Consider the following 16,649-nt stretch of genomic DNA (forward strand, 5'->3'; position numbering starts at 1 on the left):
TTCCTTTTACTTGTTTTTTATTTAATAGGCTGCTATTGAAAGCTACTATTATCAGACATTTTGCTACAGTATTTGTAATTATTTCAGTAAGAGTTCATCAAATCCAGCAACAGGCGGTAAGGGAGACTTTGAATCTGGCTTATATTTCTTGTCAGGCTGTGCAAGCCTGTGGTGAGGCAGCAGGGCGAAAAAGTTAAAACAGTCCCCCATCTTCTTGGGATTCATCAGCATATCATAGCTGTGAAGTAACTGTTCATGAGTTGCTGTGTCACGTGAATTCTGCAAGAGGACCTAAAAATAAAAAATGTAGGTTACAGCCATTCCTGCCTTCCTATAAATTCCCTCATACCTGCAATCACCAGTTGCATCCCTTTCACTTATACTGATGTAACAGTGCCATAATGTTCAGTAGAACCAGTAAGATCCTGGTGCAGCTCATACATTGATGTATGGAGCAAAGTTTAAATACTCCTAAACATAATATGATCAGTTTATTTTGAGGGATCACGAGTAACTTATATCTAGGAGAAGCAACTCTGATCCCACACCTGCATGCTGTTTGGAACAACTTTCTTTTAAAATCAGATTATTATAAAAGCTCTCTTGCTGCTTAAGAGCATTGCTTGTGGAGCAGGAGAGTTCGTGTACCCGTAAACACTATGGTACCTGGAATCGGAGGTCAATGCCCATGTTTTTTAAAAACTCCCGCTGTTTAATGGGGCCCAATGTGGCTGTTCTTCCCTGTGTCATCTTTCGAAGATAGCTGAAATCAACATCTGCTGTCAGGTCAGCTGTACCTGGAGCTTTCAGCACATCGTGAAGTTTGTGATTCCGGAAACCCTGAAAAATTAAAATCAGAATATTATACTCAGCCATCATTCTGGCTACCCTAGCTAGTCTTTGCTAGCCCCAAGTTGTGCGTGTGAGGGGTGAAAACAGCAAATTATACTTCTGAGATAAACTGAGCAAGGGCTCAGATTATCCTCTCCAACTGACAGAAACCCTTACGGGTACTGATTAAATAGGAACTCAATTACTCAGTTTTATGATTGCAGCATAATGCAGTTTTTGCTATTATATCCACCCAAGACCTTTCACTTACAAGAACCTAACGATCCAAGTGACAAATAAAAGATAAAAGAGTATATTGGCTTATTCTTTCAGCGTAAATGAACGACTTGCCCGGAAAGTGTCAGTTTTGGTTCCATCATGACCATAATCGGCGATCAGTGCAGCCCCGCCGTCCTTTTCTATACGACAGGCAAGTCTCTGAATGATGACACCAGCCTCAGGACACACTTCCACATGATCCCTCGTTTCTTCAGGCTAGGGCAGTGTTCAGAGAGCAAAACACCTGCATTAGCAAACAAATACAGGGCAAGAGTTCTTCAACACTTGATGTGTTGGGGCACACAGGTCCAGGGGCGTAAGCCAGACTACCTAAAGCTTGAGCTAGTTTTTACAAAGTCATTTTCAGTTAGTGTCTTCCAAGTGCTGAATTTCAGTCATCTCTTCTATAACCTATATTTGACTGAAAAGAAAATCTTTCTAACAATTAAGAACACCTGCATCAGGTGAAACTGCATTACTGTGGTACTGAAAGAATGGAAACTGCTCTTCAGCCACGTGCACCTTCAAAAAGCCCTTCTGTGTGAAACTTTTTGTGCTGTATTCTCACAGCATACAAAGTTAAATGCCTGTGGAAGTTTTGCAGAATGGAAAGGGTAAAGCTGTATTTACTCATCGATAGACTAAGATCCCTCCTCTTGCTCTCAAAGTAACTGAGAAGCAGTAAATGTACTTGAAAGAGTCAGTAGAGATGCAAGTACAAACCGGTAGGCATAATCTTACCTGAATAAAGTTTTCTGTTGCAGGGGTACTGGATGGTGACAAGACAAACCGCAGCTGGTCAGGAACTTCTGGATCTACATCAACCAACACTTCACGCCAGCCTTTCTCTGTTCTCTGTTTAATGAACCCAAAGTACTCATTTTACACTCTTAATAGCTACAACAGTATCTTGTTATTTGATTGAACTAATCTCAAGCATTTTCACAAACATTTTAGGAACATAATATGTATTAACAACAATTATTCGTTCCTACTTAATTCCAGTAACTGCCTTGGAAAAAGCCTGTGGAAGAGACTCATCTCCAGAGTCAAATAAAATACAGGTTTAGTTACACTTAAAAGGAATGAATGATGCTGTTTAGAAAAATGCTGCCTCTTCTATTGACAGTGCAACATTTAACCAAAATAAAATATTTATATTCTACCAGTGATTTTCATAAACTATTTACCAAATCGAAGTTGAATATTTCTTCTGAATCCTAACTAGCCTCTAATTTGCTATTCTCATTACCATTCAAATGAAAGCCCTTCAGTCTTTGTTAGCAGTGGTGCATAAAATAACGCGGAAATTAAAAGCTTCATTAAGGTACCGTAAGAAATAAAAAACCTTGAGACTCTTCTCAGCAGAAAAAAACCCTTTAGCTTTCTACAAGATTCTCCATTCAAGAACAATTACTAGTTTTACAGTTATCAGCTGAATTAAGACTTATTTGTTCAAATTAAGTTAGAAATATTTGATCACCAGAGACAGTGCAATGCATGTGTCTAGTCTGGCACCCTGATTCTGTGCTTCCTCAGAGAAAAGGCACTGAAGCAGTCGGTCACAATTACAACAATCTTCTTGCTGTACCTGAAACTTATGTATTGGCAGGGCATCAAAAAACTCATGTGCTAGGTAAAAGCTGTAACCTGTGGGAAGGTAAAAAACAATGCATTAAATTATTAATGCTTCCATAGCAGCTTATGATTTTTAATGAATTAAGCTAGTTAATGTGGTTGTGAAATAATTATCGTTACTTCCAGCTTGGATACATCAAAGACAGCATTTCTACAGCTAACTCTAGCGTCCAGTCCAAGAATTTTAAATAGGTATCTCATGGAAGGAGATTCAGGCAAAGCCAGTAAATGGTTTCCCATGATAAGAAAAAGTGAGAGTATATGAAATTGGGTAGCTATCCCAAAATGAAGGTAGTCGGAACAGGTAGCAGTTACGAAAAAGGAGTCAAGATCCTGCCTAAGAACCAACACTTATATTAACTACTTTTCTATCCATTATGAAGGCTACCAGAGAAGTATTCCATTATCAGAAGCTGCAAATGGAGGAAGGATGCCATCCCTGTAACAAGACATTCACGCTCCTTACCTGACGGCACATCTTGAATGTCTCTGTACCAGAAAATGGGAATCCCAGTCTTGCTAACGCCCTTCATGTAAGCAGACTTGTCCTCGGGGTTTGACTGTGCCTTCCCTCCCGTCAGCATTAGCGCTTGGATCTCACTGAGTTTGGGACTCACTTCTACCAGATGAATAGAGACATCACATTTACTAAGCAAAGATGCAAGCTGGTTGAAGACCTATAAAGGCAGATGAATTCTATTAGGCAGTCACGTGCTGTGTACATTAAAGGTTTAAGAATTAACCTTTAATCTCATTATTTCTATTCAAGATAAAAGATTTAGTTGGTGTTCATTTAACAAAATAGTTTGAGTGAAAGAGACTGCATTTTGCTCCTTCAGAAGGAGGTGGGAATTCATCAGTTTTAATAAAAGCTTCTATGCTTCTAATAAAGTTGGCAAAATACAGTGCATATTACATAGGGCAACGACATGAAATGCTAATTTAGAATAGTAATAGCCTGAGAATGAGTAGCTCCTTTAAGACCCGCAGAGGATTTAGCATTAGGAGAAAAATGGTTCAGTTTTCCCAGGCATGGTAAACAAAAGTGTTTGATATCCTACATTTCACTGTGCTTATCAGTTTTTTTTATTAATATATGCAAATATGACAAAAGTTCTTCTGAGATACTAAATCCCATTAGCAATCAGGTTTTGAATCAGTAGTATTCTAATTAATAGACAGCATGCAAGCATGACTGAACACAAAGGGCTAACTGAGAAGAAATAAGCCCCTGAAACCCCCAAAGGAACTGACACACCTTCACTGCTGGATTATTGTCCTCCCCGCCTCCCTGCTACACTGAGGCCCCCCTCCCAGGAACACACAGCAGCACTCAGGAGTCCTAAGCAGTTTTCAGTTTGGATAATGCTTTCCCATGCAGAAATAATTTGGAGTATTCCTGCCCTCCCCTTCTACCAAGTAGCACTTGAACGATTACACGTGTGCCTGCAGTGTGCCCACACTGGCCCATGTTCTGCTTTCAACTGACACAGTTGAGCTCAGAAATACGCATATATTTTAATAACAGTCTAAGCTGCAAATCTCCTGACTGAAATGATTTTAGTACTAGGGAGGGTTAAATCCTGAGAGCAGAACATCATTCCTTCAGGCTTCAGAGTAGCCACGGCATAAGGCTGGAAATAAAGAATATTAATATTAGTTTTCACCTACCCGTAACATATCATCAGCAAGAGTGCCCCTCCCCGGGCCCAGTTCCACCAGCTGGAACGCTTTAGGTTTGCCTGCGGCTATCCATTCACTGACACACCATATTCCTATTAACTGACAGTGAGAAACAACACAAAGACTTACAGTAAGAACTTCAGAACTTGTGGAAAGCAGTACCTGCCTTTTGTCTGATAATAACTAAGATACTACGGCAATACTGTCTCTCCGCATTTCAAAGTTCAGAGAAATCATTATGATACATAACTTTGCCCTCTGCTCTTTTTATATTAAAATCAGTGGCTGGCTGCTGTCAGCCCAGCTGAAGCAACTCTCCACCACTAAAGGTGTGGGGCTCCCCTGGCTGGAGCGTGAACCTTTGCTAAAAGCTCCAGTGCTGGCTGCTGCCTGGCCAACTGCCCCCCCGGCAGCCACCCTCCACCCAGTGCACTCCCCAAAGCTGCGGGGAGAAGGGCGCTCGGGCAGCCGTCCTACCGCAAGCGACGCACAAGCCAGAGCGAACCCGACCAGCGTCTGAAAATGGTTTTTGTGTAGTTTTCACACCGGGAAACTACCATCACTCTTTGTATTTATAAACAAGTTCTGTATGAAACCAAGGGTTCCTACGCCCAGGTGTGCCTCAGGCTCAGCACAGGAAAGGCCTCCCCCCCCCATCACCCACAAAACCTGAACGCCCCTGCCCCTGCCAAACCAGTTTTCTTTTGGTAAATGACCTGAAGCCCGGACTCGCTGCTCGGGCATCCCCCAGCGCGGCCCCCCCCGCCACCCCCGCAGCTACCGACGGAGAGAGGCGCCGGTACCTCCCCGAAGGCCTGGCTGATCTCGGGGGAGGTGACGAAGTCCCCGCTGTCGCCGATGCCGCCGCGCCGCGTGTAGTAACCCTGCGGGGGGAGAGGGGCCCGGGGCCCGGTGAGCGGCGCGGCATCCCCGGGTGCAGGGTCACGGCCCCCCCGGCCCGGCCCGCACCTGGCCCGGGTTGGTGAGCGCCTCCCGCATGTACTCGGCCACCGTCACCGGCCCGGTGGCCCGCAGCTTGAGCAGCAGGTGCCGCAGCATGGCGGAGCCCCGGTTGGGCCCCTCGGCCCCCGCCTCGCCCCCCGCGCCCGAGGAGGGCCGCGCCGTCGCCGGGAGAGGAAGGGAGGCGGAGGGGGGGAGGCGGCCGTTGCCAGCGTGACAGGGGAACCGGCGGCGGCCGGCGGCACCCAGGGCGGCGGCGACGAGCGCGCGGCGCGCAGGCAGCGGCACCATGGCAGCGGCGCCCGCGGGCGGCCCACCCGCCGCAGGTCCTGGCCGTTTGGTGGCCGCGCCGCGTCCCGGCGCCCGCGTGAGGCCGGGCCGCCCAGCCTGCCGCGAGCTCCCTCCACCCTCCTTGCAGGACCTGCCGTCCCGCCCTGCCCCGCGGCCGGAAGCGCGCCAGCGCCGTGGCTTCCGGCGGGCCGCAGCTTCCGGCGGGCAGCGATGGCGGCGCTGTGGGACTTCGGTGTGAGGAACCCGAAGGAGGCGGGTGGCGGCAGCGGCGAGGAGGAGGATGATGAGGAAGGAGAAAACGGAGATGGCGAAGGGTTCACACTGGACGAAGTGCTGCGCCTCGGCGGCACCAAGGTAAGGGGGGGTGGGAGAGAGCGTGAGCACGTGGCGGCGGCCCCCCCCGCCCCGGGCCGGGCTGAGCCGAGCCCGGGCCGGGCCAGCGGGGAGCGGCGGGGGGTCTTTGGGAGCGGCTCGGGGAGCTTGTGGCCTCGGGCCAGGTCCGCCTGTAACGGCCGTGCTCTGCCGCCCGCAGCAAGACTACGTGATGCTGTGCGCCGTGGATGAGGCGGAGGAGATGGTGGACGGCGGCAAGAAGGACGCGATCGACGACTTGAAGGAAGGGGAGCTGGAGGCGTTCGTCAGCTCCCTGGGGCTCGGCAAGTATGCGGAAAGTTGCTTGGTGGTGGAGGAGGACGACAGCAGCAGCAAGGAGAAAGAGAAGACCCCAAAGAAAGAGAAAGGCAAGAAAGAAACAAACCCTCCTTCATTGGACGGGAAAAAAGGGAAACAAGTCAAGGAAAAGGCAAGCGTCGTGAAAGGCAGCAAGAAGAAGCAAGGTGGCAGTGATCCGGACCAGCACCTTGCAGCAAAAAAAGAGAATCTGGAAGAAGATTTTGAATTTTCTATTAGGCAAGTGATACTAATCAAACCAGGGGGCAAATGGTATGATCTAGAATACACCAACGAGTTCTCTTCAGAGCCACAAAATCAGATGCTTGTGTCCAAGTATAAGGCCTTGGCCCAAAAGCTGTACCAACAGGAGACAGACCTGTATAAGAATAAGACGGATTATCAGAAGGGGGCCTCTTCGGCATGGATGAAAACTGTTGTGTCATCGGGTACCTTGGCTGACAGGATGGCAGCGATGACCCTTCTCATTCAGGACAGTGCTGTCCACAGTCTGCACTTTGTTGAGAACTTGGTAAACCTCATAAAGAAAAAGGGCAGCAGGCATCAGAGCCTTATGGCTTTGGATACTTTCAAGGAGCTTCTCATTACAGATCTCTTACCAGACACTCGAAAATTATGGTCTTTCTCGCAGCGACCGTTTAACAACATAGAGAAGATGTCGAGTGGCAACAGGGATTCAAGAGACAAGCGATTGGTACTGTGGTACTTTGAACATCAGCTGAAACTGCAGGTGGCAGAGTTTGTGCAGGCATTAGAAACACTGAGCCACGATTGTCTGACAGCAACAAAATCCCGAGCGCTGGCAGTTGCGCATGAGCTTCTCTGTAACAAGCCTGAGCAGGAGAAAGTTCTGCTTGTTCAGCTGGTAAATAAACTGGGGGACCCTCAGAATAAAATTGCCACCAAAGCCTCTTATCTTTTAGAGACGTTACTTCACAAGCATCCAAACATGAAGGGAGTAGTGTGCAGTGAGGTGGAAAGGCTTTTGTATCGGTCAAACATTAATGTGAAAACTCAATATTATGCCATTTGCTTTCTAAATCAGATAGTCCTCAGTCATGAAGAAAGTGCATTGGCTAGCAAGCTGATAACTTTGTACTTCTGCTTTTTTGGGAACTGCATTAAGAAAAAAGACGTGGAATCCAAAATGCTCAGCGCTCTTCTTTGCGGGGTCAACAGAGCTTACCCTTATGCTGAGACTGGTGATGACAAAGTGAAAGAACAAATGGACACGTTGTTTAAAGTTCTGCATCTTGTGAACTTCAGTACCAGTGTCCAGGCCCTGATGTTACTGTTTCAAGTGATGGACTCTCAGCAAACTGTATCGGATAGGTACTATGCAGCGCTGTACAAGTAAGTGATAGGATTCCATTTTGTAATATAAATTTAATTTTATCAGGTAGTCACCACTAATTTAAAGTTGTAGAAATGCTTATTTTGCTTTTAAAATCTTGTGTATTTGGTCTCATTGGCTAAAAGTTTTTGATGTTTTGTATGAGCTGGAAGAAAATGCATGCCATTTCTTTGACTTAACGTGGGGATGAAACAAGTTGGTAGTGATGGGTCCTGAGAACACAACACATGCATTTCATCCTTCGCACTGCTTTCTGGTGGCATGTTTTAATTCCAGATGTTACTTGAAACTGATAGAACTATTTCTGAAATCCCTTTTTGGATTACTCTGGTTTAGTCACATGATAGACTAAAATCTTGTTTCCTTTTTTTTCTTCTTTCGTACAGGGGAGAGGGGGAATATTATGTTTACACATTCTTTAGATGACTTAATTTGTGTAGTTGGAAAGCCTTGTGTTATCAAAATGTCTCTTTTTTTTGTCCTAGCTGATTGTTGGGACTTTTTGTAGGATCCTTACAGGCTTCTGTTTTGTTGACCAAAGGGAAGCTGTTGATTTTTTTTTAAGGAGGGAGCTCAGGTTACCACAGAATGTGCAATGTATTTAAGGGCTTTACAGTGCCTGGCAGCCTGGGAAATATGTGGAGTAGAAAATGAAGTTGCCAATACATATATCTGGTCTGATTGTGAAGCATGCCAATTGCTAACCATTTTCTTTCTATTTTTTTGCACATCTGTATAGATTAGATTAATTTCTTTGAATAGCTCAATTTTTGAAGCAGGTTTCAGCCGAACTCAGTTTCCTTATATTAACAGTTTGGGGTTTTTTTGTTTTCTGGTAGGAGGTTTTTTTAATCTTCAATGTCTCATATATATCTAGAAATATTACAGGGCTGATGACAGTTCAGGGTTGATGGTAATGGTTTTGAGGGGTGGGGAACAAGCTGTTACTGACCTTTTAGATGGCACTCTGAAAAATGTAGATGATTGTTGTTAATAGCAGTTATTATCCTACATGCATTATAACAATCGTCAATGTTTTCTCCTGTGTGTTCTACAGAAAACTTCTAGATCCTGCTTTAGCAACGTGCTCAAAGCCATCCATGTTTCTTAATCTTGTCTATAAATCTCTGAAGGCAGATGTAGTGTCACGGCGTGTGAAGGCCTTTGTGAAGAGGTTACTTCAAGTCACTTGTGGACAAATGCCACCCTTCATTTGTGGAACCCTGTACCTTCTGTCTGAGCTTCTGAAAGCAAAACCAGAGTTAAGGGTCCAGTTACAGGATCATGTGGTATAAGATGATTTCTTTCTCTCATTGTTTTTTCAATAAGAGCTGTTTTCATAAACACCTTTCCCTAACCTGTTTGTTAGTAACCTGAGAGCTTGCTAGTGTATTCTGCTACTGGAGGAAGCACTTGAGCAATTATAACTACATTAAAAATCTGCACAGATGAAGGCGTTTTAAGCGTTCTAGTGGGGCCTATGGACTTCATTCGTGGAGAGAAGATTATTTTGCTAAATGCTGTATAAGTAAGCAGGTGAACATTTTTCACCCAGAAGCTTTGTCAAAGCATGGCCTGTTTGGTGGTTCTGTCTGCAGTCTCTGAAGTATAGCTAGGCAGGACTGGGTTTGTTTTTTTCCTTTCTGGGGAGACACCATTACACTTTTGTGATATAAGCTGCAAAGTTCAATTTTAAGTCCTGTATCAAGGCCAACAATCCATTGCTTAAACATTGGCCATCATTTGTTTATATTTTTGCAAGTAGCACCTTAAGAACTATTTTTCTAATAAATCAGAATAAAACTGGAAAGGAAAAGCTGTTTGTTAACATTTGTTGTGGTTTAGGAGTCGGATGATGAAGAGTGCTTTAAGGATCAAAAAGAGGCTGAAGAGGATGAGGAAAAATTTATGGATGCAGACAAAGTAGCAGGTGAAGAGAGGAGCACAACAGAAGATTCTGCTAAAACAAACAATTCAAATTCAACAGCCTCATGGGTGCATCATCTGAATATGGGAGGTAAATTAGAAGAAATTATAATTCATTTAACTTGTAACATTCTGTAACAGGGACACGATCAAGACTTGTAAAATTAATTGATTAAAACATTATTTTAGCTTTTCAAATTCAAGTTTGATTCAAAGCAGTCCGTCAGAGTAATTATCTGTTAGCTCAGCAGCAATGAAGAGTCTGTATGAAGCTGCTAGTGTCTCACTTCATGCAGTTTACTGCATTTGTGCCGAAGCAAAAAACTGGCTTGGGAAATTTTTGCTTCCATATTCAGACACCTTCAAAGCAATGTAGCCAAGGTTAGGATGTGTAACTGCTCTTCGCTTGTGAAACTTGCTAGAACATTTGAACCTGCTTCAAGTTTCACTCTTTCCTGAAGATCTTTTGGAATGGAGCAGGGGTTTTCAGGAGCTTCCTTGGAAGCACACAGAGACTCACCTGTGCACCTGATCATACACTGGGGAAGGGGTGCTGAATATAATCCTTGCTTGCTACTGGATGAATCTTTGGCCTGTGCAGCTAAGCATGGTGGGCAGCATTACTGTCATGTGAAATGAAAGTAATGTTCTCATAAAATTGACTGAGGAAATTTAAGTTTTCATCTCCTCTGCCCGTCAGGCAGGAAGAGTGGAGCTTTGTATGATCCTATGCACCGAAGTCCTTTATACTGCGGCGCCGAAAGTACAAGCCTTTGGGAACTGAAGAAGGTAAGGCGTTCTTACGCTGCCGATGACTGTGTTTCGTAGTGTGACCCTCGTATTGAGAGAAGAAAATTAACGTGGTTATTCATGGGGTAGCTACCTGGGTAACAACAGGAAGGTTAAAGCTGGCATTGTTCAGCGTTAAGCTTGTATGTGTTGCATAAAAAAACCCGCTGATGCTGCAGAGTAGGGAATAGGAATTTGTAAGTGGAGATTTGGACAGTAATAATCTTTCTTGACTTTTGGATCTTAGGTATGTACCACTAAAGCTTTTCAGTGTTGAATTAAACAGAATTGTAAGTGAGAATGTATTTAGTTAATGCAAATGAAAAATTAGAACTTGAAGTTGTTCAAGGGCAGGGCACATCAGTGTTGCGCTGCTGCATGTGTCTGTGTGTTACAGAGTGCTCATATGACAAAGTGGTGTTGTGAGGAGTCTTGTTAAGTCAACATGAGTAATGATTGCATTTATTTTTAAAGCAGAAATAAATAAGTGGTTCATGTTTTTCAGCTTTCTGAACATTTTCATCCATCTGTGGCCCTATTTGCAAAAACAATTCTAGAAGTAAGTGCTTTTACTAGTCTGTAGCTTTGAAGTTTGATTTTTATGTTAGCTGTTTTTGCCATTTGAAAAATATATTATAAAGCCATCTTGCACCCTGGAGATCACTAGCAACTCTGCAGCACTGTAACATACACTCAAATCCAAAACTTTTCATGGAATTGAAGTGTTTTATGTAAAGGAGACTACTCACAGAAGTAATTAACTTGGTAGAAAGGTGGGTATTACATGATTCCTAATGCTTTTTTTTAGTTTTGGTCTGTCTTTTTGTTTAAGATGGGGTATTTATGTGGGGAACCCAGGTGTTGAAACAAATTCTTTGTTAACTGTTGTGTTACGCCAAAAATACTCAAACCTACACAAATAAATAAAATACTTATTTTTCATTTGAATATATGGTATCCAAATAGTGCTGAGTATTAACTGTTATTGGCATACTACATTGCAAGGCACTTCATCACTGAAACAAAGTGAACAAAGGGGTTTTTCATTAAGAAAATAATGAGCTTGCAAAAATAAGAACCTGTACAGGAGTGTCTTAACTGGTCAGGCTCATGTGATGAAGTATCCCCAAGTCTTTGTCTTTTTAAAGTGTGGTTTAATGGTCTTGGACTGTGTTTACTTAGTTCTCTGTGTTTTATAGTTACTGTCTTTCTAAAATCCAGACCTTAATGATTTTTGGCTTTCTTGTTCTTTCAGGGAAATCACATTCAGTACTCTGGTGACCCTTTGCAGGATTTCACGTTAATGAGATTCTTGGATCGCTTTGTGTACAGGAATCCCAAACTCCATAAAGGCAAAGGTATGAACTTCCCTGGACATACTAGCATATGCTCTTGATTAGTGATGGAGACCAAACTCTCTTTCTCTTAGACTGCCTAGTAACCCTTTGTGCTTGTCAGATATTTGGGGTGCATGTGGTGCAAGGAGTGGGATCTGTCTTCAGGGCTGCAAGAGCGGCGTCTCAGAACCAGCTGACAGTCACATGCTGCTGCCTCTCATACCTGCAGCGCAGAAATTGTTAACCTAGCAGGAATAAGCAAAGTGATAGGGGAATGTAAAGACTACAGAATGGTTGATTTGGAAGGTCATCTGCTCAAGCAGGACCACCTGGAGCAGGCTGTCCAGATGGCTTTTGAGTGTCTCCAAGAATGGAGACTCCACTGCCTTTTGGGGCAACCTGTGCCAGTGTTTGCCGTCACAGTGAAAAAGTGTTACCTGATGTTCAGACGAAGCCTCCTGTGTTTCAGTGTGTGCCCATCACCTCTTGACCTGTCATGGGCACCACTGGAAAGCGCCTGGCTCTGTCTTCTTTATACCCTCCCTTCAGGTATTTATAGACATTGATGGGATCCCCCCGAGCCTCCTCTTCTCCAAGCTGAACAATCGTACCTTTCCTCACAGAAGAGATGCACCACTCCATCATCTTAGTGGTCCTTTGCTGGGCTCTCTCAAGTGTGCCCATGGTTGCCTAGTGCTGGGGAGCCCAGACCTGGACACAGCGCTCTGGGTGTGGTCTCACAAGTGCTGAGTAGAGGAGAAGGATCACCTCTCTCCACCAGCTGGCAACACTCCTCCTTGTGCAGCCAAGGATACTGTCAGCCTTTTTTGCCGCAGGGTCACATTGCTGGCTCATGGCCAACTCTGTGTCCACCAGTTGCTTTCCAGCTGCTTTCCAGCTGGGCAGCCCCAGCATATACTGGTGCATAGGGTTGTTCCTCCCCAGGTGGAGGGCTTGGCACTTCCCCTTATTGAACTGCACAAGGGCCCTGTCAGCCCATTTCTCCAGTCTTTTGAGGTTACGGATGGCAGCAAAACCATCTGGTGTATCAGCGACTCCTCACTCTTCTGTATCAGCAGTAATAAAATGATTTGTTTCTGATTTATGTTCTGCTGCAGAAAACACCAGCAGTGTGGTCATGCAGCCGAAGAAGAAACAGTTTATGAAAGATACACAGAATCTTGCAGGTAAGCTAGCCCCTTTTCAGTAAGATTACAATTTTAATTATCGTAATAGATTACGATATTTACGAAATATTTAATTTACGAAATTAAAGATTCTTGGCTGGTTGTGGTAGACGTGTCATCTGTGTTGTCTACGCTATTTCTGTTAGCAGTAAAAGAAAGTTCTGTCCCTCAGGAATGCGGTGGTGCTGCCTGATGGTCAGGATCAGGTCTCATCTTGTAAGTGTGCATGGAATCTCCACAGCTGAAACTTTGGATCCATTGAATCGTTTTAAGAACAAATGACATAAAGCGGGTTACCTCAACTGTTAGTCTCTTGAGTAGGAAAACTTGTCTTCTACTGCAGCACTTGGCTACACGCCAAATTTTTAAGACCTTTCTTTTCTCTGTTTTCCCTCCCTAAATGCCAATTATTTTTTATTGTAGTAATTCCTTTTTCTTAGCCAGTCCATGATGAAGGTCATACCTTACGTTTAGCCATCCCATTGAGAAATGTATGAACAGTGTAGGAGGTTCTCAGAGTGTGTAGGAGAGAACTTCCTGACACAGCTGCTCAGCGAGCCAGCCAGGGAAGGTGCCCTGCTGGACCTTTTTAACTGAACAGAGAAGGACTTGTGTGTGGTGGTGTGATGGTTGGAGGCCGTCCTGGGCATAGTGATCACAAAATGATAGGGTTTTTGATTCTCAGGGAAGTAAGGAAGGGGGAGCTTCCGGGCTTTACATTGGGTTAAAAGCTGCCTGGCCGCCGAGCCCAGGGAGTGGTGGGGAATGGAGTTACATCGCGCTGGAGGATGGTCACCAGTGGTTCTCCAGGGCCCAGTACTGGGGCCAGTTCTGTTTAATATCAATGAACTGAATGAGGGGATCGAGCGCACCCTCAGCCAGTTCCCAGCTGCCCCCAGGCTGGGGGAGCGTTGACCTGCTGGGGGGCAGGAGGCTCTGCAGGGGGGTCTGGGCAGGCCGGGCCGATGGGGTGAGGTTCCACAGGGCTCAGTGCCGGGCCCTGCCCGAGGGTCACACCAGCCCCCCGCAGCTGCAGGCTGGGGCAGGGGCTGGGAACTGCCCGGCGGGGAAGGGCCCTCAGCACTGGTGGGGCCACATCTCGCACCCTGGGGTGTTTCAGGCCCCTCACTGCAGGGGGGACGCTGAGGGGCTGGAGCGTGTCCAGAGCCGGGCAGGGGCTGGATGTCAGGTTTTGGAACAGGCTGCCCAAGGAAGTGGTTGAGTCACCCTTTTTCTCCTTTGGTTTACTTCTGAGATGAGGGAGGAAAGGGGAATGTAGGAGGGTAAAAATCTTTTCCACAGGGAACCTGATCAATACCCTAGTCGATCTGCTCTTGCAGCATCCTATTTTGCTTCAGTTCCTCAGAAGTGGTGGCAGGGTGATGCTCAGCATACCTAGCAGGTGTACAGTCCTGCCTTGCAGCTGCTAATGAGCATTTCTACTGCCCGCAGTGCTGGGCAGAAGTGTTTCCAGTGTTTTAGTGTATGACAGCTAGTTTATCTTATTTCCTACTTTTTTTGTTTTACTTTTTTTTAGAATGCATTCCTGCTTTAGGTGATTGCAAAACCTCCCTTGCTTATACATAGATTAAAACCTGGTTAGGGCTGTGCCCCCTATGTTTTTCCATAGGGTCTGCTCCTAAGTATCAGTATGTACACTGAGAACTGTTACTTTTAATAGTTTGCGAGATGAGCTCCACTTTATTTAATGAATGACACTGCGTACCTGTGTAATTTTATCTGTGCATGCTGTTTAACTTTTTAAAAGAGTAACAATCATTTCAACTGGAGATGAAATCAGTTTGTCCTTTGTTTTTGCAGTCAACAGTAAAGAATTCCGAGCCAAAGATGAAAGCAAAATCCCAGTGAATGAAGTGTTTTTTCACAGGTAATGAAATGCTTATGAGCATTCCATTTAAAGGGTTGTTTTTTAGAAGCAAAGCTATCAAAACCAGTTACATTTCGTAACTATTCTCTGGCATTCCAGGTGTTTTCAAAATGTGATTAATTTGAGTGACTTCTGAGGACAGTACTTTCCTTAGAACGTAATTTCAGTATTTTTCAGAAGTCCTTGGGAAAGAATATCACTTATGAACAAAGGCTTATATCACTTATGAAATCAGTGCTTATAGCCCAAGATTAAGTAACTTGACATTGTAATAAAGAAGCCTTATACAATGGGTAATGGTGAATGTGGTAATTCTTATGCATTAGAAGTGTATTTATAAAAACCTGGAATATACCTTGTTTACATTACTAGCATCAAAGTTTATTAGAATGGAACAAAGCAAAAAAAGTCAGAGGAGCTAGTTTTCTGTGTATTTATTTTTTTTGTATTCATAGTTCTTTCTGTTTAGTTGGCTTTCAGATCATGATATAAAAATGCAACTGCAACACTAAAATTGGAGTGATATTTAGCAAAGATTTGTTCTTACTAGATCAAAATACTAGTTATATGTGAGGGTCTCCTTAGGAATTAGTGTTTGAATTAACTTCATTTATTTTGTGTAATTAACTTTGTGGGGTTTTTTTTTTGTTTTTGTTTAATGAATTCATTGCTGTAGGGGCTTTTAAAATTTTTGAAGTATCAGGTTAATGGAGTTTTACTATTTTTAATTAATTGATATTATAATATCGAGGATTGTAATATAAATAAATAAAACAGTGGTATTCATTTTGAGATTGAAGAAAAGCAGCTTAAAGTCATGCCCCTGTCTGAAAAGTTAATGGTATTGTTAAATTAAAGATGACTGACACTGAGATTACACATTGAAAGTCTTCCATATGAAGTGCCGCACTCGTTTGCTCTTATATATGATCAAAATTGCCTTCTGTGTTTGGTGGTTCTTTAATATGAAGTGAAGGAGAGAAAATGGTTTAAAATAGCTGACGGAAGGTAAAACTAAGCACACAAAAGAAGAGGGCTGGGGAGGACATGTTTAACAGAACTTAACGGATGAGTCTGTTGCATATATTTTATTTTCCTCCCAATTAGATTCAGGTTGAACTTGATCCTTTCTTCCTTATCAGTATAAGGCAGATTTTCACATCTTTCCTGTGCCCTTTTATAAATTCACTACGTTCAGAATAATTTCTGGCACTTCTGGTTGTGAAATTTGTTTTAAATCTTACAGTACATGGCTTACTCTTTGAAAACCAAAGTAAATCTAAATCTCTGATTTGAGATGTGTTTGAAACCATCACTTAAAATTTTAAACTGGTAACATACATGTTAAACAATCTGCAAGGTTGTTTTTTTTTTTATTTAAAACCTTGTCATAAAGATCATCACTTGTAATTTTGTGTCTGAGATCAATATGTTATTTCAGATTTTATTCAAAGTTTGATAAGAAGAGAGAGAAACAAAGGCGTCAGGATGATGAAGAGAGTGTGGAAGACGTAGATGATGATGAATTTGAAAGAGCATTGGGTGAGGTTGTGTTTTTCCTTGCAGTAACTCTTCCAATATTTCCTGCTTTTGCAAATTATTAGTTTATTTTTTTTATAGTTTATATTGTGGAAAAGAGCCAGATAAAGGAATATGGAAGTGGAAGAAAACTGGCTTTCAAATTCCCCTTCTATGTCATAGTGTCCATCACGTAAGCCAGCTGGATGGCCATCCTGTAAAAGAGGTCTTCTGCTCACGACTCCAGTAGTTGGCTTGTTCACGTGGGTGGAAACTGA

At 43.6% G+C, this 16,649-nt stretch overlaps 2 protein-coding genes across 3 annotated transcripts in view; one reads left to right on the forward strand and one right to left on the reverse strand.

Annotated features, from left to right (window-relative positions):
• NDUFAF7 (NADH:ubiquinone oxidoreductase complex assembly factor 7) lies at window positions 1–5,895 on the reverse strand. The gene is made up of 9 exons (XM_055725959.1): window positions 5,401–5,895; window positions 5,235–5,315; window positions 4,420–4,530; window positions 3,215–3,425; window positions 2,702–2,760; window positions 1,852–1,965; window positions 1,183–1,326; window positions 667–840; window positions 1–291 (listed from the first exon to the last, which is right to left on the reverse strand). The coding sequence occupies exons 1-9, from the start codon at window positions 5,680–5,682 to the stop codon at window positions 79–81; spliced, it is 1,389 nt and encodes a 462-aa protein (XP_055581934.1). The 5' UTR covers window positions 5,683–5,895; the 3' UTR covers window positions 1–78.
• CEBPZ (CCAAT enhancer binding protein zeta) overlaps window positions 5,857–16,649 on the forward strand; it is a 17,162-nt gene continuing 6,369 nt past the window's right edge. For both annotated transcript variants that reach the window (XM_055725949.1, XM_055725950.1), the window contains exons 1-10: window positions 5,857–6,036; window positions 6,215–7,725; window positions 8,784–9,015; window positions 9,572–9,743; window positions 10,353–10,441; window positions 10,947–11,000; window positions 11,697–11,799; window positions 12,897–12,965; window positions 14,787–14,853; window positions 16,295–16,395. In XM_055725949.1, coding sequence (XP_055581924.1) covers window positions 5,893–6,036; window positions 6,215–7,725; window positions 8,784–9,015; window positions 9,572–9,743; window positions 10,353–10,441; window positions 10,947–11,000; window positions 11,697–11,799; window positions 12,897–12,965; window positions 14,787–14,853; window positions 16,295–16,395 — 2,542 coding nt within the window. In that variant the 5' untranslated portion in view covers window positions 5,857–5,892. The remainder of the gene's footprint in view (window positions 6,037–6,214; window positions 7,726–8,783; window positions 9,016–9,571; window positions 9,744–10,352; window positions 10,442–10,946; window positions 11,001–11,696; window positions 11,800–12,896; window positions 12,966–14,786; window positions 14,854–16,294; window positions 16,396–16,649) is intronic.

This window comes from Falco cherrug, chromosome 13, assembly GCF_023634085.1.
Source record: "Falco cherrug isolate bFalChe1 chromosome 13, bFalChe1.pri, whole genome shotgun sequence".
Classification (NCBI taxonomy): domain Eukaryota; kingdom Metazoa; phylum Chordata; class Aves; order Falconiformes; family Falconidae; genus Falco; species Falco cherrug.

Bases quoted from the DNA above. Each gene is read 5' to 3' on its own strand.
- NDUFAF7 (XM_055725959.1), bottom strand. From the start codon at position 5,682: ATGGTGCCGCTGCCTGCGCGCCGCGCGCTCGTCGCCGCCGCCCTGGGT. The intron at 5,316-5,400 runs GTGCGGGCCGGG...CTCCCCCCGCAG, and splicing joins CGCTCACCAACCCGGGCCAG to GGTTACTACACGCGGCGCGG. The intron at 1,966-2,701 runs GTACAGCAAGAA...TTCATTAAACAG, and splicing joins TGCCAATACATAAGTTTCAG to AGAACAGAGAAAGGCTGGCG.